Here is a 25638-nt window from a genome sequence, read left to right as displayed (position 1 = left end):
CCAGGCTCTGAGACGAAGCACCCGTGGGTTGGGATGCCTGACCTTGGTGTTTCCCTGAGTCAGGAGATTAGGAAACAGGACTAATAATCAATGTCCGAGATGACACATGTAGGAACGTTCAGAAACCAAAACTGTGTGCACCAATTGGGGGCAGTGAGAATAACTCATGCCCTGTCCTGCCAAATCTTGTGCAAACTTGAGGAAAGAGTGGTAGTGGAGGGAAGGCATACTTCAGATTAAGTGACCATGGAAGGAGTAGAGCGTTGCCCTATGAATGGCAGCCCAGGACTCCTCTGGGGAACAGTATATGTTGCACTTCCTGTTTGTTTGGGAGAACAGGTTCCGGGGGGGGGGGGGGGGGGGGGGGTTCCCCAGAGAGCAAAAAAATTGTTTATCACAGACTCATGAAGCTCCCACACATGATCGACCGCACAGTGTCTGCTGAGAACGTCTGTTAGCATATTCTGTCAGAGGTATGAGGTGAGCCAGGGCACATATGCAGACCAACAGACACTGCTTTCAAAACCTTCCCCTTTGTGTCTGTTGTTCTCTGGGAAAGAGGGGAACAGGGGGCAGTTATGCTATGAGAAGCTTTAAGCCAGGTATGATCATAGATCATCAGATCATACCTAGAACTATTTATTTGGAACCCCCAAAATGTATAAGTAGATCAGGAATGTTTAGAAAGACGGGATTAGGTTTATTTCTATTTATTTCTTATGCCTAGTGGACTCCTCTGTGCTAACCCCGAATGCCTTTGTTTTGCTGTAACTTTCAAGCTGGACCTCAAGGAGCTTATTCTTGATGTTTAATTCTTGTAAGTGGCTTTTTAAATCTAACAAAAGCCTAAATTCCAGATGTATTTTTTTTCTTTTTGTTTTTAATAAAATTTATCTTTTTAAGAACAGGATTGAATTTTTGGTGTCGTAAAAAGTTTGTGTATATGTTGTTTAATTAGCTGGTGGCAACAGCTAATTTCCTTTGTTTTCTTTCTCAGCTCTTCCGTGTGTGTGTGGATGTGTGTGTGTGTGTGTGTGTGTGTGTGAGCAAGCGCTTGAGGGTACCCCACAGGAAGGAATTCCCAAGTGTGCTTTCCGGGGTTCCAAAAAAAGGGGTTTTGCATTTGGGCGGTGGCAGCGTTTATCAAGCCAAGGTCAGAGAAAAGCTGTAACTTTGGGAGTTTAATACAAGCCTGGAGTGGCAAGTATTAATTTTTAAAATCCTTGTGGGACTCCACCTTATGCACTCGAAATGCCAGAGCGGGGAATCAGCCTTGACAGCATAGAAAAAGGTTATCTGTGTAAAGGGAGCACATACAATATAGGATTTTCAAAAGCACTCAGTGTTGTCCTAATTTTGCTGCCATTGATGTAATTGGTAAATACACATCTTATATTAGACCTTATAGTATGTGTTTTGTATATGTACAGTGAAACCTAATTTAAGCTACTATTCAAGGAACTTAAAAACCTGGTTGCTTACAGAAGGTGGTTTCATAATTCAGTGGTTTCTATTCAATATAGGTTCTTATACTGTACTCATTACTGTATTATCTGAGCACCTAATAAAGAGGGAGAAAAATTATAATCAAGATACTTTGGGCCATTTTTATTTACACTGTATTTTCTGGATTCCAATCCACAGGGAACTGCAGAGTCTACCTTACTGTAGGGATTGTGGGACAATGCAGAGACCACACACAGAGAATGACAAGGCACAGTGTGGTTATAGAGCTGTGCTGTAGGTACATCGACAATACTTATACACTACTAAGCCATGGGCAACTTTTCCAGATTAAACCTTTTCCAGCCACTTGACTTGCTAGCTGCTCCTGAAGATATTCTTTACAACCAGTATTCAATGAGTACTATGGGGTACATCTTCCTTTCTTGGCATGGAAAAACAACTGTTCCTTTGGCAGAACAAGTGAGACCAGTAGCTCAGCATCAGCTGGAGCAAAGGTGAGGACACTCTTGTGACTTGCATTTATTGTTTTTTATAGATAGATTTATAGCTCAGAGGTGCACGTAGCATAACTGAGTAACTGTCTGATCTTATTTTTGTAACCCTTTCCCTTTCTCACTCCATCTAACCCTATTGTTAATTAAAAAAAAAAAAAAATTCAGGGCAGGAACCATGCCTTTCTATTTTCACTATAAAGCACCCAACTCAGTTTTGTACATTAACATAAATTAAGAACACTTGTGTGGACACAAATGTTAGACGTGTTCAGTGCACATGAGGTGTTCACTCCTGCAAAGAACAGGCACATATATATATGTATAAGCAAAAAATGTGCATGCAAAAGTACAGGTTGGGGGATGAGCGTTTTTTCCGCTCAAGTTTTAGGCTGCCAAAGTACTTTTCCAAATAAAAATTAAAGGGTTGAAACTATTAATATTGAAAGCGATAATGAAAATTTAGGCTTATTTCTCATAAGAAAAAAGACAACATAAAAAGCAAGTGCCTTTTAGTGTACACAATGTTTTTAAGTAATACTATTTTTAATAAAATGATTTATGATGTGTCTAGCTTCTTTACACACCGAAGTGGAGTGAATATACATTTACAAATGCTCACCATGATGTGCGTTATTCCTTACCTTCAGCTGAAAATAACTTTTAAAAATAAAAAATTCTAAATATATATAGGCACATTAAAGGTATCATTTTCTAGTAGAGCCCATCAGCTATATTAAGAAGGAAATTAATGTTGGCAATATATTTTCATTCTTCTTTTCATGATTGTGTGTGGAAGTTTAACTCTAAAGATTATTAAGGAAGAAGGAATTATGAGAAAATTTGATGAAAAGCAGAAGACTTTCAACCCTTATGTAATACATATTATTAAATGTGGGCTCAGGGCCTAACTCAAAACCCACTGAGGTTAATGGAAGTCTTTCCATTGACTTAAAAGGCTTTGGGTCAGGCGTTTAGTGTCCCATCCCACTTATACCAGTGAACTTACATCAACTCTGCCAATTCGTTTTAGAAAAGTGGATCCCATCCAAGACTCAATGTAGTAGATTAAATTGAAAAGTACAACATACCTGAAAGGTGTGTATACAAAAATCCTGAAGTCGGTAAAGAATATAGCATGTTAGTCCTTAAAGTAAAAAACACCTGATACTACAAAAGGTTTGTGTGAAAATCAATATATTTCATACTTCTCCTCTTGATGGTGGTCCTCTTGGTCACTAAGCTCATCATCGTCTACCAGATGTCCAAAGGGCTCAGAAGAAATTGATACCATGTTAGACAGAATGATTCTGCTATCACTGCTGCCTGAAAGGACCAACTGGTCATGAGAATGATTGTATCGTACATTCCATACCCTATAAAATGTAAATAATTAAAAAAGTATTACAGGTCTATTCCACAGAGTCTGTAAGTAAATATACTGCACTGTTTAAATAAATTATTTCAATTTAAACATGAACTAATAGTTTCAGAGAAATCTAATCTGTAAAATGAGTTATGCTCTAGGAATTATTTTGGGGAAGTTCTATGGCCTGTGCTATACAGGTGGTCAGACTAGATCATCATAATGGTCCTTTCTGGCCTTAAAATCTACAAGTATGGGTAGAATCTGACACACTCATTCTAAAGATTGTTTTTTTGCTGTCTTCATTTGGGTCATAAACTTCCATGTAATTTGATTTTCCAGGGCCATATCTTTAAAATTCAACAAACATGTTGCACGCTGAGAGGGTGGGGTGGAGGGACCAAACCCTAATATAATTCCCCAAGAGTAAATATCTGCTTATGGTTCAATATATCAAATAGACATTCTAAAAATACTAAATACAGTAAGGTACTCTAAAAGCAAAATGTGGATTTGAAATAAACTTCTACATTAACCAAGATCTCACATTATCACAGTGAACTGTTAAAATAGACCCTAAATCAAAAGGATTAGATTTTTCTAGTGTTTATATTTTATGAATTAAGTTAATACCAATCACGTTATGATTTTCTTTTGTTCTATTTTTGTTTTAATCTTCTCAACAAGTAAAAATATTGCTTCTGTTAATTCTCATCTTCAAGCTACTGTCAAAGTGGCTGCAGGGTCCAGATTTATGTTGCAAGTGATTGTGCAGCCCAAATTCCAATATGAAATGCTCAGCTTCTTTTGACTACAAAAATATGAATACGTAAGCGTTCAAAAATGGAATGGTTAATCTCTTAAGGAATTTTTTAAACCTATGGGTGAGATTCTCACCTTGCTTTGGCCCCTTCATATTGTGTAAAGGGGCCAGAATGGTGTAAAGGGGCTCTCAAAGCCCTGGATCTGGCCAAGGGAGACCACTACCCCAGGACAGAAACTGATCTAAGGACCCCCCTGCCTGTGCTGGCTCAAGGGGTGTGAGGAGCAATTGCACGGCTGCGGGCTGCAGCATGTAGCATTGTGGAGGTGCTGGGCAATGCAACCGCCATAAGGCAGCCCAGGGAGGGTGCTGTAACTGAGACAGCCCTAGGGCTGTGTAAATTATGTCGGCAGCTATAAAGCAATCCAGAACTCAGAGTGCAGAGATGTCTTAAAAGCCACCTGACCCCCTTCTCCCTGTGCTGCGCCTCTTAGAAATACAGCCCAGAATCTCACCCGTCATACAGCTGAAAATACCTTACTAGAAATTAGACTCTCATTCCCCAACCCTTAATTTACAAATTATACAAGAAATAGTCATATATTAAAACCATTCCATGATGCAGAAAAATGATGAATCACAATAACATAAACACAGCTAGTTTGCATTGTTTTTAAACAGTAAAATAATTAGCAGAATAAATTACATAAACCGTCCACCCACAAAACAGCATGCAGATAATTTATTCTACCAGTGGGAATGCTCCTCTAGTGTCTTCACTGGCTCTGTGACATTTCTAGTATCCCAGAATTTCACCTTGCAGTCATCTCCACAACTAGCCAGGTAGTACTGTTTATTGGGATTAAAGTCTAGGTCCCGCACCAGCTGTCCATGTGCATTTTCTATGTAATAGATCTGTCTGTAAAACATACATTAAAAATTAAAGGTAGAATGAAAGCTAACTGCAGTCTACTGATAAAAATCTGTTTCTCTAGTAACTTGGTTAATCCTTTGGCACTGACAGAGCTAGGCCACATCTATACTATAATCTTTGGTTAATGCAAGTTACGTCAGCATACAGCCATTGAGTCTGTACATCACTTGTGGGCGTGCACACTTGGCTGTTTGCTTTGGGATGGTACGTACTCACCAGGAGCGGCTGCGTCAATGCGAAGTACAATGCACCATGTGTAGGTGTCCCAGTGTGCCACACGCCTTTGTACAGCGCAATGTCTTTTGGGAAATTTTCACAATGTATTATGGGATAGAAGTGACTCAGCCAGGGATCTCTGAGAACTAAGGGTCAACTTCCTAGTGAGCAACTTTCTCCGCCCCATAATGCTAAGCATATCCCATAATTTTTGCACCTTTTTAAAAATACCTACAAACCCTGTGGCATTTTTCCGTGTTTGTCACCTATGATAGAAGCCTGCAGAGCTCTGTACTGTTCTCATTAATGCTGCAATGATCCGCTGGTATTTACAGAGCTGCAGAAAGTACTGCAAAATGGGAGACATGACAATGTCCTTGAGGACAGTTTGCTAAGTGACACAGTGAAAAACAATTCAAGGTTGTTAGTAGAATTCATGGAACAGTTGCAACAGTGAAATGCTGCTTCTGGGCCCGAGAAACAAGCACTGGCTGGTGGGATTGCATCCTAATGCAAGTTTGGGATGATCAGCAGTGGCTCAAGAATCTTCAGATATGAATGACCACATTCCTGGATCTATGTGCCAAGCTCATCCCAGCCCTCCAGTGCAGGAACACCAGACTGAGAGCTCCACTGGCAGTGGCGAAGTGAGTGGGGTCTGCACTGTGAAAGCTTGCAATTCCAGATTGCTACCACTCTGTGGGAAACCATTTTCGAGTTGGAAAATCCACAGTGGGGGCTACTATCATGCAAGTGTGTAGAGCCATTAAATAGTCTCATCCTATACAGGACAGTGACTCTTGGCAATAAGAAGGACATAGTGGATGGATTTGCAGCAATGGGGTTTCTGAACTGTGATGGGGGTGACAGATGGCATGCATATCCCTATTTTGGCACCAGCCCATATTGCCACAGAGTACGTTAACAGAAAGGGCTATGTTTCGGTGGTTATGCAAGCATTGGTAGCTCATCAGGTATGCTTTCTTGATCTTAATGGGGGCTGGTCAGGGAAGGTGCATGATGCTCGCATCTTTAAGGACTGTTCAGAAAGCTGCAAGCAGGGACATTCTTTCCACTGGTGGATTACCATTGGTAATATTGAAATGCCAAATACTAACTTTCTTCACCCTCTCCCCCATTCTAGTCTCTTTCCCCTATCCTCTGAACATATGTCAGGCTTACCCCAATCTTAAAAGACCCTCCCTTGACCACACTTGTTTCTTCAACTACTGTCCCATCTTCTTCTTTCCTCTTTCTTCCAATCTTCTTGCAATTTATTCCCACTGCCTGGACTTCCTCTGATTTAATTTTCTCTTGGAAACCATATGTTCTGGTTTCCATCTTCTCAGCTTGACATACACAGCTCTTATTACAATTACTAATGACCTCCTGCCCTAGCGTGAAGGCCTTTTTTTCTGTTCTTTTCCTCATTCGTCTAACACCTTCAGCATCATTTTCTACCCACTCAAGGGGTTTCTTGACAGTATTCTCCTGCTTCTATTCTAGCTCTTCTTCAGTATCTCCCTCCTCCGTTTTCCCATTCTCTGCAGATTTTTATCCTTGGTTCCCTCGTCTTTACTCCTTTATTCCTTAGTTATGGCTGAATTAATCTACTCTTATGGTTTCTATTCCTACTTCTGCCTACTTACAGGAGCTTTCTGCAAGTCAGCTAGTCTGGCTCCCCTTATTGATAAGAACCTGCTTTTTTCCCCAATGCAAATCAGTTATGCACTTCTGCTCTGTCCAAGCTCAGAAGCTCCATGGGTCTGAAGAGTCCCTCCTGCAGAATTCAGTAGCTTAAAGAACAGATCCTATGCAAAAATCCTGGTGTACAGCTCAGTCCCGTGAGCTCCTAAACTCTGCAGAGTGGAAGCTTCAGACAAATCTTGGGGATGTCAGAACTGTGGTTCAATATGTCTATACACCAACAGGTCCACATGCAGTTGGTGCAACATTTTCATAGACATATAAAACGTGGGGAGCTGGGGCAGAATAGTTAAACTCCAGGAAATACAGTGACTCTACTTATTTAGTAGACAAATCAGACTAGCCTCTTTCTAGAGATACCACAGTCTCTTTAGCTCAGAGTTATTCTTGTTTGTATTTTTTTTCATGTAGATAGCAAATAGTTCATTGTCTGAAGTCCATTGCTCTTCAGACTGGTTTTGGGACTGTCTAATCTGAGCTGTGATTTGTTCTATAGCTTCTATTTTGTTTAGACAAGCTGTAATTGTGAAGTTTGCTTTTGCAAATCATACCGTAGCATTTTTCTTTCAGCTACTGTTAATAACCTGAATAAATATTTTTCACGGGTGTTTACTAGGATTCCTCATTAAACACAATGTTCAGAAGATTCCTCCATTAGGACTAGTAAGTAAGAGCATGAAACTTGAATGTATTGTGTGCATGGTCTTTAGCACTTAAACATAGTTAGGCTTTAAGCTCAAGTGTGAATACAACATACTGAAATGAGATAATTACAGAAAACAAAGGAAAAGCCCCAAAAAATCCTTCTCCTTTGCCCTTCACCATTACCTCCTATATGTTTTTATTAAAGGCAGCCTTATTTATAAATATGAATTTAGATTTTTGCATGTCCTCTTACAGAACAATGAAAATGACAAGATGCTAGAAATACAAGAAAAAATGGTTTTTGATGATTGTATATATGTATAGTTAGCTTTGCTTTATGAAATTAAATAAACCTTTTTAGCTTGGGAAACATGGGGACTTAACTGCTGCACCCTGGTCTTGCAGGAGCCATAGAACTAAATTTGAAATCATCCCCCCTTTAAGGCAACAGAAGTTAGTACAAGACATCCGTTTTCTCAGTTTAGTGATAAATTACTGTGTGCTAAGGGGATAAATGGTATCTTAAAAAAGCTTGCAGGCTTCTGTTGTTATGGCAACATATGTGCACATCACCACTCCTTTGCCTATCAAAATCACAACCAGAGCAGGTAGAGAGTCCCTAACTTGGTATATTTGCAGCATTTTGTTTATCTTGGCTCACTTTTTTTTTTTAAAATAAAGTCCATAATTGTGTGGAACTAGTATGTTATAATCTTAGATACAATAGTTACTAAAATGGTAAAAGTAAAAGGTAAACTTACCTCCAAAGATTAAATTACCTTTAACCATCATACTATGGAGATAACAATTAGTGCACCATCAGTACTCTGATTTAAACAGACATTGATTTTCATGCTGAATTATGAAACAGCTCTAGTTTAAGCAATACTTATATTGTGTATTGAACAATCACCTTGGGACTACTACATAGTTCAATGACACTCAATACACAAGGTAGATTTGAAGCTTAGAAAAAACCCCATGAGTAAACCTTTTACCTGAAAGCTCTGAATACACCAACAATGCAATCCAAATCCATTCCATTTACAATTATTTATGCGGTCACATCTTTTCTATCCTTTTTTTCAAAAAACAAGTCAAAAGTGATGAAAATTAACCTCCAGTAGAGAGTCTATTCTTTAAGAACAAGAGAGCAAATTTTTTTGTTACCTCATACTTCGAGTATCCCATCCTCGAATGGCAGTATCATTAGCTGTTGCAACCTGTGAACAATTGTGGTGTGGACTCCATCGTCCAGACGTAAATTTTAATTGCCCTTTTCCTTCCAATGCAGCAGAACTGGAGAGCTGTGCATTAAAAAAATGGGGTATTTACAAATAAGGCTAAAATTAAAATAAATGCAGGCACAGTGGAAAAATTGCATGCTGGCCTATTGCTCCAAGTGCAAGAAAGTAAGGTAGAGATACTAGGATAATAATGGGGGGGAAATAAACAAACAAACACACACATAAAAAAGTAAGTATGTAAAAACCCAGACCAGTAAGTTTGTTTTCTAGCCCACACAATCTGAAGTAATTTTTCTAAGGCTTATCCAGTGTAAGTTACTCAGCAGACAATGGATGTAAAGATCATTTTCTAACCTTCTTTACATTTCCAAAGAAAATTAAATTGTTTCATATAATTTGTTGAAACTTCATGGGAGTATTCAAACATCTGAAGACGGTTAACAAGCACAGATATATACGTACATTCAGTTACATGGAATTGCTCACAAGATATATCAGTACTCAATGTTACTCAATACAGGAGTCCCAGGTTTAATCTTAATGAATGCACCTTCATTCAGTGTGCCCAGCCATTTCATAGCATCCTCATCAGAGCCAGAAGCCCACTGTCAAGTAAGTCAGAGGGCACTTGTCAAAGATATGCGACAGAGTCTGAAGTTGCCCACATCTGCATTGTGGGTCATGAGAGAAACCCCATTTGAAGCGATTGGCCACACAATTGCCCTATCTTGTTTGAAACTGGTTCAGGGATGACCACTGGTACCTTGGCAGGTCAAAACCTGGTGGGAAGATGGTTGGGTTGGTTGAGAGAGTGACTAATGACTGTCGTCGCTGACCAGTCATTGGGGTGTTCACATCCCAGGTTTAGCCAGCCAGTTTTCTGAGCATGTTGTTTTGAGGGCTAGCGGTCTTATTCAAGTGATTGCAGTACGTCAATGACCTATCCAATATCAGGCCAAGGTAAACCAGATTTGGGTCATGCTGCAGGTGTTGGTTGTTTAATAAAGGCCAATGTAATTTAAAAAAAATTAAAATCCTGGTCCATTAGCATATAATGTCACATCTACTACCATATAGTGAAAGGTGGATGATAGGTCATATGGCGAGAGTAAAAAGTTCTCGTTTCAAAGTACATAAGGAGGCTTGGAAGGGAAGCAGGAGATAGGTTAGGATCTCTGGTTTCCTCTCTGCACTCTCATTCACCCTCTCAACACTGACAGAAAGGCCACAATAGGTAACTGACTTTCCACAGAAGATGGGAAGATAAGTTCTCTCCAAAGCGAGCAGGAAGAGGCCTTAAATATTGGAGGGTCAGAGTAATATTATTTAATTTAAATACCCTTGCTAAAATTAGGGGTTTGTATTTTATATTTTAAAGAAAAAAAATAAACCAACCTGCTATTAGTCACAGCACAACACTGTACAATTTCCACATGACTAAGCAAAGAAGTTAAAGATGGAAGAAATGTATTTGGTCATTTTGTTCATCTCCCTCCTTTCACTGCATTCTCTAAGTGATTTATGTAGAAAACATTTAAATTGCTTTAGTGATACGTATTCCACACACTATGAGATCTCACTGTAAGGAACTTTTGACCAATACCCAGAGCCTAACTTTTCCATGGCTCAGCTCCATCCCATTACTTCTTCCCCTTCCTTGTTTTTTACACTCTACTTACTACTATAATTTCTAAATATTTGAAGTGAGCAAAGGTTAAAAGAATGCTTACTATGTTAAGCGACCATATTGAGTTTTCACAGGTATAACCAAAGCTAAACATATCTAGCATCAATCTACCTGTAGGTCTTTTAACAATTTCAGGTCTATGCTGTCAATATTGAAGAGATGTGATGCATAAGTTTATGCTTTATCATATTATAACAACATACACCTTTGTATTTTGCAAACCTTTTACTGCATCTGATCATTCAGACACAAACTCCTCCTCATTGGGGATTTTAAAGTTAGCAATCGAGAAACCTTCAAAGCCAAGTACAATTTTTCAACCTCTGAAATTATTAAACTGGCTGAGATGTGCATGTCTTCACAAACCTTTGCAAAGTATTTGTTTGTTGTGGTATAACAATGTAAGAGACCTATATGCGTGGTTATATTTTGCTTATGTTTCCATCTTTTGAGTACACTTATGCCAAACAGTAGTGGGAAAATTATTATTTGCTGTCCAAACAGTTTTTAAATCTTTTTGAACTGAAAACTTTCTATCTACCTTGGTACTCACGGTTGGTCTATCAATGTGGCATCTAAACATCTTTCTCAATAAAGTTGTCACTGAGCTCCAGTCGAAAAGACAGAATTCATCATGGAAAGATATTTCCTTTAAGTCAGGGCTTTGAGGCTCCGAAAGAAAGTGGTGCTGGGAAACTCATACAATTGTAATTGAGCTGTTTCAACTGTGTGGTTAAATGGGCACTTTTCTTTAGTGCTGTGAATCCAGCACCTACAAGGAGCACTTAAGTTTGTTTACATAAAATTCTGGTGAGCTTTAGAAGGATCCACAGATATCAACATTTGTCATCTTCCATTAAAAAAAAAAAAAAAAAAAGACAGCCCTTGATGTACTTCGAGCCAAACACCTCCCGTATTGCATTCAAAATGGATATTCTAATCACCATACCAAGTCCATTTAGAAGATGGCTTCCCACCGAATTCAAGGAAAGAATCTCTCTTGACCAAATTCTTTTAAAAGATTATTTTTATATTTTTCTTTAACTATTTTAGATCAGTACATTTACCACACTACTGATGTAATTCAGACAAGCTTGCAACACTTGCCCTGATCACCACAAGGGATTACTCCCTCAGCTACACATCATTGTTCCATTAAAGCAGGCATTAAACAGTTTGTCCATTATCAAGATCTGCATAAAAAGGGTTCTTCCTCAATAGAAATTAACAGATGTCCACCAATTTCTCTACAGGTTGTCAGTGATTTCATTGTGGTCAAGCTTTTAAAGCCCTTCTAATATCCCCTACATCCTGTCAGAAAAGCTGAGGTTTTCCCTTGTTCAGGTAAGAACGATCTTAGCCAGGTAGGTCTGGACACAGTTTTAATGACTCGCCACATCCCTTTTTTAAAAAGCTGCAGTTTATTGAAAAAGAAGAAATAAGATGGATAACATTCATCCATTGGATTCAAGATAATAAAAATATACTATACCATACTGTTTCTTTGTATGTATCATTTCATATATAGGATTTACTCCGACCTACACAGAAGTGCACAGGACCTGAATGGGTCATCTCAAAAATTAAATTAAGCTTATTTAACCTTGAGAAAATAAACTTAGATAATCAGAGGGAAAGAAACAATAACACGGAAAATATACAAGAGTTCCAAATAAAATAAAACCACACATTTCTGTCTTATTTTTTCCGTATTTATTCCTGGGGTAGGAAAGCCTCCAAGCATTGTGTATCCAAAACATACCCCAGTGGATTAGTTCTGTCAGTTTTAGGAGAGATTTTTCCCATTTTAGCAGACATTTTAGGAAACTGATCTTATCTTAACCTCCGCTGTCTAAAGTATTATGCACAGACCTTGTGACCCTAAACTTTAATGCACAATCCCTCACTGGTCTGGATTGAACCCCAGAACATGACAGACGTCTTCCAGGCATCTAAACGTGACTTGGGACTGGCACACTTCCAAAGATCACCCTTGATTCAGGTCTGAAATATAAAGGAGAAACTGTATACATTTAGGATTTGCCATTCCACCCCAATTCTTCTGACATAATCCTTTCACCACTTCTATGAAATGAAACATACTTTTTCCAAGAAGGGAGGGAACACATTTACGGTTCAGGTCAAGTTCCCAATCAACTCAACACAGATTCCTACTGTAAAAAACATTATTTCAAACAAATCTTTCTTCCCCAGTGGATAACCATTCTCTGAAACTCTCATCCACACTTCTACAGCCACTGTTACACCACAACCCACACAACACAAAATGCAGTCAAAAATGAATTATCTTCTATTAAACTGATAGCAAAGAGCTACATAAGAGTCAAACTCTCCGCACCCTGGCTCATGAGTCCTGGAACAGAAGAAAACGCAGATGGCACTGAAATAAGAGCCTGTGGGAAACAAATACAGTTTCAAAACCTTAGCTTTGGTTTTCCTTTGTACCTGAATGTGAGAAGAGGAAGACCGAAAGGAAAGGATCTATCTTCACCTCTTACTTCCCCCTCTCTGAAGGGGAAGGACGTTGATAAATTGGAGAGGGTTCGGGTAAGAGCCATCAGAAAGATTATAGGATTAGAAAATATGCCTTACGGTGACAGACTTAAGGAGCTCAATCTGTTTAGCTTAACAAAGAAAAGGCTGGGTAACTTGATTACAGTGTGTGTACTTACATTGAGAACAAATATTTAATAATGGGCTCTTCAGTCTAGCAGAGAAAGGTTTTTGGGGAGGCAGAGGAGGGATTGTTAGGTAGTTGGGGAGCCTCTCCCATGCAAAACCTGGCTTACCCCTAGTCTCTCCCACTCAAGCACACCTGCCCCTGTCCCCATGTGTCCCTGCACTCCCCTTCCCCCATCTCCATGGGTCCCTGCACCCCCACTCAGCCACCCCTTCTCCCCACATCCCCATGTGGCCCTGCATTCCCCAGATCCCCATGTGGCTCTCTATCCCCATTCCCATTTAGTCCCTGTCCCAGTCTGTCCCCCACAATAGCCTTTTTTATCCCCAGTCTATGTGCCCCCCCCCCAGAAGCCCCATTTGCCCCGCTCTATCTGTCCCCTCCATATTCCATACCTCTTCACCTGGCCCTGCAGGGCACTGTGAAGAACGCAGCCTCTCCTCCTCCCTATCGGTGCTACTATTGTTGGTGAGCTGGCTGCCCTCTGTTTTGCAGTCACAGCAGCCCTGGGTCGGTGAAAGGCATAACTGCAGAGGCTCTCTGGCAGAATGTATTTTCTAGAGAGGAAAAAAAAATCCACTGGGGACCTGAATTTGGCGCGTACACAATGGCACAGAATTCCCCCAGGAAAAACGTGCATCAACAGACTCCACATGGCCAGTTAGACCATTACAGGCTAGTTTCCCACCCCCCTCTCCCCCAGCTTGCTGTTGTTTAATTGTACATGTATACAAGCCCTTCCAGTAAGGGATCTTTTGGATCCCTGTCTGTCCATAGTTGAAAACATTCAGTTTAGAGTAAGGAATACACAGAATGCAGAAAGAGGAAAGACACCTGTTAATATGTCATCCTTAACAGCCAAAATCTCAGACCTCAAGTTATCTGAAGTGGCTTACACATTGTAATTTTGAAAAGAGAAAAGCTTATTTGCTGTATATTTTTAGGGTATGAAAGCAATGCATATAATATTCCTAAATTGTGTAAGAAACTCAGATTGATTTTAGGATAAAGATCCAAGAGAAAATAAAACATGAAAAGAGAGTGGAATGATAATACACGAGGGCTCTGATTAAGCAGAGCCCTTAACTATGTGCTTAACTGCTTTGCTGGATCAGGGCCTAAATTTGGTGACATACAAGGAACTGTAAGTTTATAATGTAATAAAATTATATAAGAATACTTATTTAACAGGTGAAATAGAAAGATCTGGGGGAATTTAAGGGACATGAGACGATCTACACGGTTTTGTACCTGAATAGCCCTCATGGAATGATGAGTTTCAAAGACAGAAAATATCTTGAATGGCCAAAAGTCTTCCTAGTTTTTAAGGACAGGTTTGAGTGTATTAAAGTATGAAATGTCTGGCCAATTTATCAGGATTCTGTCCCACATCACCAAAATATCAAGAAGGAATCAGATATTTCATTTTCTGCTTCAAGCTCTGGCTTCTCAAAGGCCGAATTGGAAAAAGGAGAACGAAGATATCCCATTTTCAAGCCAAAATGAAACTGAAGCCAAGTTTCCTAAAACAAACATATACCATACTTGTTCACTATGTAAAACGCTTAATCTAGACTTTATCATTCTAAAGTGGAAAGAGACTGCTGCAGAATTCATAAACTAGAGGTGAGACTGAATGGAATCTGAAATGTGGTTTCTATTGCATCAACAGTATGGTCCAGCAGCAAGAGCACCAGAGTGAGAGCAATGGGTCCTAGGTTTTATTTCTAGATTTGTCATTGACAAATTGTGTAACCTTGGCAAGTGCCTTGAGTTCTGTTCCTCAGTTTCCCCACTTGGAAGATAGAAGTAATGATTATGATTGCTCTTGATACATACATCAGAGGGATAAAAACCAGGAGAGGCGCAAATTAAATTAAAGGGCAATGTTGGCACAAGAATAAACAGATATAAACTGGCCATAAACAAGTTTAGGCTAGAGATTAGAAGAAGGTTACTAACCAGCAGTGGAGTAAGGTTCTGGAACAACCTTCAACAAAAGTAATGGGGGACAACTAGTTTTAAAATTATGCTTGATAAATTTATAAATTGTGTCATATTTCAGAGTAACTGCACCTGTATTCCCCTCTCCACAGCCTCTAGAGAGCATCTACTTAAGATTTCTGTCCCCTCATTGCTGACTGGGATTTCAAGGTAACACGGCTCACTGCTTTATATTGCAATATCCTTAGCAAACCAGTCTATCTAAAGGCCAGCACCTAAGCTTTGCTTTTTCTTCTGGGGCTCTGAACTGTATATTGCTAGCAGTTACAAGTTACCACGCAGCTTTTTCTAAGCAAGCACATTTATTCTTAAGGTAAAAGCACTACAGAGAAAACATAAAAAAATAAGAGTTCTGTGACAAAGCTCTGTCCTTGCCTCCGTGGGTCCCGCGTTTCCTGGCGGATTTCGCTAGCCTCAGAGGCTCACTGTGACCCTCCACGTAACCCTTCTCTCTCTAGAGACAAGGGTCACAGTCTACTGAGCCATTTTCATCATAAGCCAGTGAGGGAGGTGAGGAGAAGTTATCCTTCCTTGCACAGTCTCTGTTGTCTCCCAGTCTCAGTGATTAATCGGCGGCAAAGGTGTGTGGGGGGGGGAGGGAGTCCAGGCCCACCCTCTACTCCGGGCTCCAGCCCAGGGACCCTAATGGTATCAGCTATGGTAGCTGACCTTTTAGAAATATGACATATACAATTCCCTGGGCTACTTCCCCCACAGCAGCCCTCACTTCCTCAAGTTCCACTTCACCCTTCCCTCAGGGCCTCCTTCCTTGTGCCTGATATGGTGTGTACTACTCAGCCTCTCCAATAGCACAACTTCCTCCCACAGCTCCTGACATGCACCCCCACCTGACTAACTGGGAGGCTTTTAACTAGTTTCAGCCAGCCCCTGATTGGCTTCAGGTGTCCCAATCAACCTAGCCTTCTCCCGGCCTTCTGGAAAGTTCTTAATTGGCCCCAGGTGTCTTAATTGATCTGGAGCAGCTGCCATTTCACTTATCCTGGTACCAGGGATTTGTTTAGCCTGAAGCTGATATATCTATCTCCCACTACTTTTCTATAGTCATCTGGCCTTGCCCCGTCACAGTTCCTATACGCATGCTAGCAGCTTACCAGAGGTCACACATGAGTCTAACCTGTTTTTGTGGTCTCCTAGTCACAAACACAGAGTCCATTTCTTTTCCATCACTATGACAGGATGTAGCTCAGGTGTACAGCAGGAGGAGCCTTTCACACAGCTTTTCTTCTCTATGCAGCTTACCCCCTTACTTCCTGTTCCTCCCAATTATATATCCTCCCCTTTACTATGCCAATTACCACATTAGACCAACAACTATGACCCAGGGTCAGTAATCCCCACCCAGAACAGGTTGACTGATTCCAATTAAGCCTGCAGCCTTCTCTGTGCTGCAGCAACTTCAGGGACTGGGACGCTACAACTACCTCTCCATCACAAGGTGTTTATAGCCTGAGTGATTCACCTTAATCACCCCACACTGGAGGAGCTAAAAACAACCCTCCCTTCCTGGAGTTGCACACAATCCATGGTCCAGATTGATACATAAATCATTTATAACCTTAACACAATACCTTCCCCCAAATGAAATTACATGACGGGATTATCTGCAGTAGTGGGGGACTAGATTCAATCATAGAATCATAGAACTGGAAGGGACCTTGAGAGGTCATCTAGTCCAGTCCCCTGCACTCATGGCAGGACTATATTATCTAGACCATCCCTGACAAGTGTTTGTCTAACCTGCTCTTAAAAACCTCCAATGATGGAGATTTCAGAACCTCCCTAAGGCAATTTATTCCAGTGCTTACCTACTCTGACAGTTAGGAATTGTTTCCTAATATCCAACCTAAACCTCCCTTGCTGCAATTTAAGTCCATTGCTTCTTGTCCTATTCTCAGAGGTTAAGAAAAACAATTTTTCTCCCTCCTCCTTGTAACAACCTTTTACGTACTTGAAAACTGTTATGTCCCCTCTCAGTCTTCTCTTTTCCCAACTAAAGAAACCCTTTTTTTCCAATCTTCCCTTATAGGTCATGTTTTCTAGACCTTTAATCACTTTGTTGCACTTCTCTGGACTCTCTCCAATTTGTCCATATCTTTCCTGAACTGTGGTGCCCAGAACTGGACACAATACTCCAGTTGAGGTCTAATCAGCGCAGAGTAGTGCGGAAGTATTACTTATTTTGTCTTGTTTACAACACTCCTGCTAATACATCTCAGAATGATGTTTGCTTTTTTTGCAACAGTGTTACACTGTTGACTCATATTTAGCTTGTGGTCCACTATGACCCCCAGATCCCTTTCCGCAGCACTCCTTCCTAGCCAGTCATATCCCATTTTGTACGTGTGCAACTGATCGTTCCTTCCTAAATGGAGTACTTTGCATTTGTCCTTATTGAATTTCATCCTATTTACTTGAGACCATTGCTCAAGTTTGTGCAGACCATTTTGAATTTTAATCCTATCCTCCAAAGCACTTGTAACCCCTCTGAGTTTGGTATCGTCCACAAACTTTGTAAGTCTACTCTCTATGGCATTATCTAAATCATTGATGAAGATATGGAACAGAACTGGACCCAGAACTGATCTCTGCAGGACCCCACCTGGTATGTCCTTCCAGCATGACTGTGAACCACTGATGACTACTCTCTAGGAACAGTTTTCCAACCAGTTTTGCACCCACCTTATAATAGCTCCATCTAGGTTGCATTTCCCTAGTTTGTTTATGAGAATGTCATGCGAGACAGTGTCAAAAGCTTTACTAAAGTCAAGATATACCATGTCTACCACTTCCCCCCTATCCACAAGGCTTATTACCCTGTCAAAGAAGGCTATCAGGTTGGTTTGGCATGATTTGTTCTTGACAAATCCATGCTGACTGTTACTTATCACCTTATTATCTTCTAGATGTTTGCAAATTGATTGCTTAATTATTTGCTCCATTATCTTTCCAGGTACAGAAGTTAAGCTGACTGGTCTGTAATTCCCAGGGTTGTCCTTATTTCCCTTTTTATAGATTGGCACTATATCTGCCCTTTTCCAGTCATCTGGAATCTCTCCCGTCTTCCATGACTTTTCAAAAATAATTGCCAATGGCTCAGATATCTCCTCAGTCAGTTCCTTGAGTATTCTGGGATGCATTTCATCAGGCCCTTATAGTATCATTAGCGTCCACATGGATGAGTAGCATGGGGTAGTAGTCAGATGGCCGGATGATCCTCGACAATCCCTCCATAGCATCTTGGATATGGGCCCCTGGCAGGCAGCATGCTTCCTGGGATGCCATGTCAGGGTGACAGATGAGTGCCTCTGAAGAGAGTAACCAAGCACCACCTTACATTTCCTCCTGGGAGTGGTGGCTGTGATCCTCCCAGCCTTGTGGGTATATGGCTTCTCCTCCTCCACCTTTGGGAGTGATTCCTCATCGCTCGTTTCCAGGGCAGCATATCGGTTTTCCGTTACCACAGAGGATGGGTTGGGAGTAGGGATGGAACACTGCCTGCTGCCAGAAGTAACCAGCTGCCTGTGTCCTCCCTGTGACAGAGCCATACCCTCCTCCGCCGGTGCTGTGACAGCCATCGTCTGTAACTGGATAGCTTCTTCAGCCTTGGATGTCTCCATATGAATACTCTCGAGGAACTAATCATGGGAAGGGATGCTCCTCAGTCTAGCCACCTCCTTCTGTAGCTCTCCCACCTGCTTCCTGAGAGATTCCACCAGCAGGCACCTTTCACACTGGATGGTCCCCCTAGCCTGGCTTTCTGTGAGTGGGAAATAAAGGCCACAGTCTCTGAAAATCCACACCAGGATCTGGATAGAGGCATCCATGGTTAGGCTGTCTGTCTGGATACAGGCGCAGGTGGAGGAGACAGGAGCAGCATTGCCAGTGGTGATGCACCTCTTCCTAACATAGCGATTATATTACAACTCCCGCCTACAAACTCCCTCTCAAACTCCCCTGTTCGCTAGCTAATCCAGAAGGTCCCTTCCAGTCCTATCTCATATGTTTCTATGATCATCTACCTTTGTAAAGTACTGAGAGCTAAGGATAGAAAGCTCTATAATAATAATAATCATAACAACACTAATGATTCGCTGAAAATATGGCAGAATGGAGGTGCATGACATTTTCATTGAGAAAGTTCAGTACGTTTGACTTTTTTTGTTTTTCACAGAAACATTTCAGTTCTTTAAATGTACAACTCTGAAATATCAAACATATTACAGTCTTATGCTTTTGAATTATTTGAAAAATCATAAATAGAAATTTGAGAAATATCTAATTTAGAGAATGAGAAAATTCCCTTTAGACCTCTCTTTCTCCTTAATGAATTTTTGTAATATTTTATTAATTTCTACAGTGCCTCTCTCCCTCTCTTCAGCAGCTAGGCACTTTAATTACAGATAATAAACCACAAAAGAAGAACATAATAAAAACAGTTCATCAAATGCTAACAAATTAAGCTTGCATCTTGCCCTGAAGGTTGCTAGACTAAAAACTCTGATGGACCTTCAAGTACAGTGAATTCCAATGTGAGACCCTTAATTGAGGAAGCCTTGCCTCCAAACATGAAGTATTCAGTATGTTCAGGTAGCACACACTTCTCATCATAACTGTCTTTACAGGTTATAGGGTGAAAGATGGTATCACAAGTAATGAAGTCCCTAAAGATCTAAATCGTTAAAGATCACCATCTGAGATAAATTAACTCATGGCAGTGAACCTCACCACTCAGGAAACAGGCAGCTGCATTCTGCAGTAGCTGGAGCTAGTAGGTGGACTTCAGGGTAACCCTATATAGAAGGCACTGCAACAGCCAAACAGGAAGTAATAAAGATATAGAAGACTTTTCTCAGGTTCATAATGCAAGGAAATGAGTAGTCTTCTGGCTAGCTGGAGATGCTGAATGGCACTATGAACCATAATACTATCTGAGAATTCCAATCGGACCCTGATGCTATCAATCATTTTGCATAAAATTGGATACATAAAATGAGAAGAGAAGACCCAGCCTCCACTCTTCACTCCTCCATGTTTCTCATTACCACCAAGCATCCGTTCTGATCCAATTTGAGCTACAGGCAGTTCAACTTCATCCAGATTGCTCTTTAAAGTATATATTGGGAAAGTAATGAGACTGTAGAACCTGAGTTCAATAGAAAAGTATTGTAGAGGCAAGTATCATCAGTATAGTGGTAACACAAGAGCCTCCCGATCACACCCTAATGGTTTCATACTAGTATTGGGAAAACAAGGAATAGGGAAGAACACAAAATGGAAATTTGTAGGACCCCACATGCTAGTGCTTTTGGAGAGAACCAATTGCCCTGTAGTTGCTTTTAGTACTTTTCCAAGGAGTGAGCTGACAGAATTAGTATGGACACATTATCTTGTTCATTAAGAAAAAATAAACATTCATATCAATACAGTTTTAGTCCCATGCCAGGTGAACACTGACAAACAGAGATCGAAGAAAATTGTGAAATCCAAACAGGGCCGGTGCATCATCAATATTCAGAACTTCTACTGGTGAACCAGACAAACTATCAATAAAGATAGCAGTGCATCAAGGATCAGCACTGAGCCCTTTCTTGTTTATAGTTGTCCTGGATATCCTCACAAGGAACAGACAGAAGGAGGCACCTTGGTACATGCTGTTTGCAGATGGTCTATGCCAATGGTCCCCAAACTTTTCATGTCATGCCCCTCTTACCCCTGTCTGCTCCCCCACAGCTGCAGTTGGGAACTGGGCTGAAGCTCCGGGGGGTGGGGGAGGGAAAAGGGCCCGCAGACAGAGGTGATGGGGCCAAGGCTGGGGCCAGAGCTGCAGCCGGGGCTGGGAGCCAGGGGCTGCGGCAGGGCCGGGGACTTCAGCGGTGCCAGGGACCACAGCGGTGCTGGGAGCCAGGGGCTGAGGCTAGAGCTGGTGGCTGGAGATGTGACCAGGCCAAAAGCTGAGACTGTAGCCAGGAGCTAAGTTGCGGCCAGGACCGGATAAGAGCTGGGGTCAGAGCAGGGCTGGGTGGTGCTCCCTCCCTGCCATGCCCCCCTGAACTTTCCTTTGTGCCCCACGGTTTGGGGACCACTGCTCTATGCAGTGAAGAGAAAGATGTAGAACAGGATCTGGATAAATGGAGAGATGTGTTGGAGAGACATAGGATCAAAATAAGCAGAGGAAAAATAGAGTATATGGTATGTAATTTCAAACATGTGAACACTGAAGAATTATCTTTGACGCTAGAGGGGCAGACAACAGGGAAAACACAAAGTTTCAAGAACTGGATTCCACAATCTGGGGAAATGGAGGATGGAATTAGAGCTCAGATAATAAATGTCTGGCTCAAATGGAGAGAGAGAAGTACTGTAGTATGTGCTAAGAAGACACCAGTTAAGATTAAAAAGGAAACTTTATAAAACAGCGGCTCATCCAGTTTTAATATCTTGTGCTAAGCATCGGACAAAGAAGAAACATGAACAAATGATCTGTTCCATAGACATGCAAATATTGAGATAGATGAGTGGCGTAAGCAAGAAAGACGGCGGGAAGAACGTATATGTTAGAGACATGCTCAGAGTAATACCAACAAATAAAAAAAAGAGGGAGTGCAAGTTCAAACGATTTGGTCCCAACAATTATGTGTGCAGGACAGTCCAAAAGACCAAAAATGAAAGAAAAAGACAGAGGCTGATCCAAGAAGTAGTGGAGGGATGTCGTAAAGCAGGGGTTCTCAAACTGGGGGTTGGGACCCCTCAGGGGGTTGTGAGGTTATTACAAGGGGGGGTCCTGAGTGGTCAGCCTCCACCCCAAACCCTGTTTTTCCTCCAGCATTTATAATGGTGTTAAATATATAAAAATGTGTTTTTCATTTATTGGGGGGGGGTTGCACTCAGAGGCTTGCTATGTGAAAGGGGTCATCCGTACAAAAGTTTGAGAACCACTGTCATAAAGGAAGACAGGTTAGCACGTGGTGTGCTAGAGAATATGGAATTGAACAGGACACTTTGGAGGGAGAGGACTTGCAGAGCAGACTCCATGAATGGGATTAACACAGGAGGAGGAGGAACAAGAGAAAGAACACACATAGGAAAAATGAGCAATTTAGGAACAAAATATGATCACTGACTCATAATGAAACTAATATTCAGCAAAACTAGGGATAATGCATACTTTCCCAATATAAATGGTCAAATACATGCAAAAGACCCAGAAAAATAGGCGACATAGGTCATTTTGGGGAGGCAAGACAAGACTGTTTATACATTTGCTGGCAAACAACAACTCACCACAGTTCTGGTATGAGTATTTTGTGATTGAGATGCAAAGAACATGCAAAATGTCCATGATTCAATGCCTCTGTCTATTTCATTCTACTGCAATATGTTTAGGACAGCTGAAGATGGCATCTACTTGCATAGGAAGATCTACCTGATTTAGTGACCTTGGAACTATAATCCAGTTGAGGAATTTTTTCACTTTCTCCAACAAAACCTAAAGAGATCCTGTGAATTGTTTGGGCTATGGACCTCTTCTCAGTTCAACTAATGATTATAAATAGCAAAGAATAACTAATTTAATTTGAAAAGGTCCTGACAGTGAGTGTAAGATTAGATTCACCGCCGGTAATGTCCTCAAGCAATTTTTTTAAAAGCAGCTTGGTTCTAAGATGGTTGAAATAGAGGCTAAAATATATGTATTTAAATACTATAGTGGAGACCCACAAAATGATGTTGACAAAAATGCTGAAATGACAAAAAAAGGAAACTAAATTGGACTATATAGACAATAGTTATGGATTTAAAATGTTTCCTATGAGAGGCTGACAGGATGATACAGGAACTGAAGGTGCCAGTAGTTTGATTACAAAATGGCTTTGTAAAATTTTAGGAATTGGTTTAATATTAGAAAAATGAGACTTGTGAACTCCAGCAAGATCAAGTAGCTAAAGCCCATAAAAAGATTATGGATCTACATTTTGTCCTGAAGAAACATGTAGAAATATAGACATATCAATTTTTCAAGGTACAGATATTTTGATTTCCCTCAACTCTCCAGAATTTTGGGTGAAAAATGCATAAAAAGGAGGATTCAGCTTATCCCTTTTGATTAGGATGAGAATTATATGTAATGAGACAAATTTACACCAGAAGGAAGCTGTAAAATTCTTGGATCATCAAACATTAGCAATTAAGATAGGCTCTTAAGATTGTAACTTTGAAGATCTCATTACTTTCATTAACTGATATGGATACATTGGGCCTGATTCCGCTTTCAGTCAAACCTGATTTACACTGAGGTAATTCAACTGACTTCAGAAGAATTATTCCTGATTAAAATGGATGGTGGCATATATGGCGTTATCTGAAAAAAGTCTGACAGCAATTGAGAGCAAATGAGAGCAATTACTTTCCGATGGTTTGAGAAGCATGCACCTATAGAGGTAAAGAAGCTCACTGGTCAATTACTTCTTCAATATTCTCTTCCAGAACTAAGCAAGACATCAGGACAGGATTGCTGCTGTGACATTCTAAGAAGAAATGATACCTAGGGACACAGGACTGGAAGGGTCCTCCTGGGTCACCAAGTCCAGCCCCCTGCAATCAAAGGTGATCTAGTTATGTAATCCAGTTAATAAATGTACCCATCTTCACCTTAAAACTAGTTTGCTCCCACTACTCCTACTGGAAAGCTACTGCAGAACCTCACTCCTCTGATAGTTAGAAACCTTTTAATTCCCAGCCAGAATTTATTCATAGCCAGTTTACATCCATTTGTTCTTGTGCCAACATTCTGTTCATCTTAAAGAGCTCTTCCTCCCTCCTTGGTGTTTATCACCCTGAGGTACTTATAGAGAGCAATCATACTACTTCTAAACGATTTTGCTAGGCTAAACAAACCAAGCTCTTTTGGTCTCCTTTCGTAAGATGGGCTATCAATTCCTCCGATTATCCTACTAACCTTTCTATGTACCTGTTCCAGTTTGAATTCAATAGTTTATCTTAGTAGGCATTGTTTATTGTATATTTTCTTCTGAGTAATTTGCTTGCAAATACATAGAGGAAATGGACATGGACTTTTTCCCTTACCTTGAAGACTTTTCTGGATACCTGCATTTGATGTCTTGTATAATTGATTATAACCTCCAAATCAACTGTGAAGGACTCCAATGGTCTTTCTTTAGGAGAGCTTTTACGTAAAGACTTTTTGATTATACATTTCATTTTTTGTTAAATCTGGTGAAAACAGATTTTCTGTGCCGTAGGTTAAAGCTGCATCATGTTTTGTACCTGTTTTCAAGGCCCACACAACTCTGTTCTGTTTTGTTAATCTCCCTGAGTAGCCTGCTTTTATTTTTACATACACACACGTGTGCACAAACAGAAAAACATTTCGATTTAAAACTTTGTTTTTAAAGTTGTGATTTACTTCGTACTCAACAATCCCATACAAACAGGTTGTACAGAGACATAACAAAATCTTATCTGTATCGACATCACATTCATGTTATATGTGGAGGTGATGGCCTAAGTAAAAAATACATTTATCATGCACTGTTAATATCACCACCTGTTTTCTGCTCACTAATCCATTTGCAGGGGATTACCTCTAACATTTCAAATCTCAGAACAGTGATTTTTTTAAAATCATCTTGCTAAAGAAATGTTTCCTCCTCCTCCCCTCAATTTTTGAATTTCCCCTCCTTGTTATGGACAATATTTCATTCCTGGATCAGTTTTTCTACATATCAAAGAGCCATAGTTTTGAAGCCCAGTATTTCTCAGCACTGCGTGGCTAGAAACCTGAAATTAATCCCTTTGAAAAGGGAAGACTCCAAGCTTCCTAATGGAGCTCAACAATCTAGTCTAGCCCTATTTAAGCCTGGAAAGGCTTAAAATATTTGACTTAAAATTGTCATAACTTTAAGGATTAGAAAATCTATTTTAGATCTTATAAAGAGGTTTTTATGACTCCCTGTACGTCTCATACAATTGGACTCATAGTAACTAAGGCATCTAGATGGAAACATACCAGCTTTATAATAATTGATACATTTGGCCAAGATTGAAATGCTGGTAGATTTGTGATTTTGAGGGGAAAAGCCTTCATTGGTTTTCAAAATTCAGCTGTCAGAGGAGAACCCCTATCCACAAGTGGGTTCTGGTTCACTGAAGAAGCAAATATCATCTAAGGGCTTGTCTACATTGGCAATTTACAGCACTGCAACTTTCTTGCTCAACACTCCCCTGAGCGCAGCAAGTTGCAGAGCTGTAAAGTGTCAGTGTAGACAGTGCATCAGCGCCGGCACATTTCTGTGGCCCCTCAGGGGAAGGGGAACAGCGGGTCTCTGTGCACTGCTTGTGCCTGCAAGTACCGCCCCCGCAGCTCCCATTGTG

General features: G+C 40.5%; 1 protein-coding gene across 4 annotated transcripts in view; it reads right to left on the bottom strand.

Annotated features, from left to right (window-relative positions):
* The window catches only part of EIPR1 (EARP complex and GARP complex interacting protein 1), a 151112-nt gene that overhangs the window by 10105 nt on the left and 115369 nt on the right, over positions 1-25638 (bottom strand). For all 4 annotated transcript variants that reach the window (XM_074947711.1, XM_074947710.1, XM_074947713.1 and 1 more), the window contains 3 exons: positions 8760-8896; positions 4839-5006; positions 3167-3334 (listed from right to left, as the gene is read on the bottom strand). In XM_074947711.1, the coding sequence (XP_074803812.1) occupies positions 3167-3334; positions 4839-5006; positions 8760-8896 (473 nt within the window). The remainder of the gene's footprint in view (positions 1-3166; positions 3335-4838; positions 5007-8759; positions 8897-25638) is intronic.

The sequence above is a fragment of the Natator depressus genome, chromosome 3 (assembly GCF_965152275.1).
Source record: "Natator depressus isolate rNatDep1 chromosome 3, rNatDep2.hap1, whole genome shotgun sequence".
NCBI classification, from domain to species: Eukaryota; Metazoa; Chordata; order Testudines; family Cheloniidae; genus Natator; species Natator depressus.
Note: the sequence above shows the minus strand (reverse complement) of the source record. Positions and strands in the feature narration are given on the sequence as shown.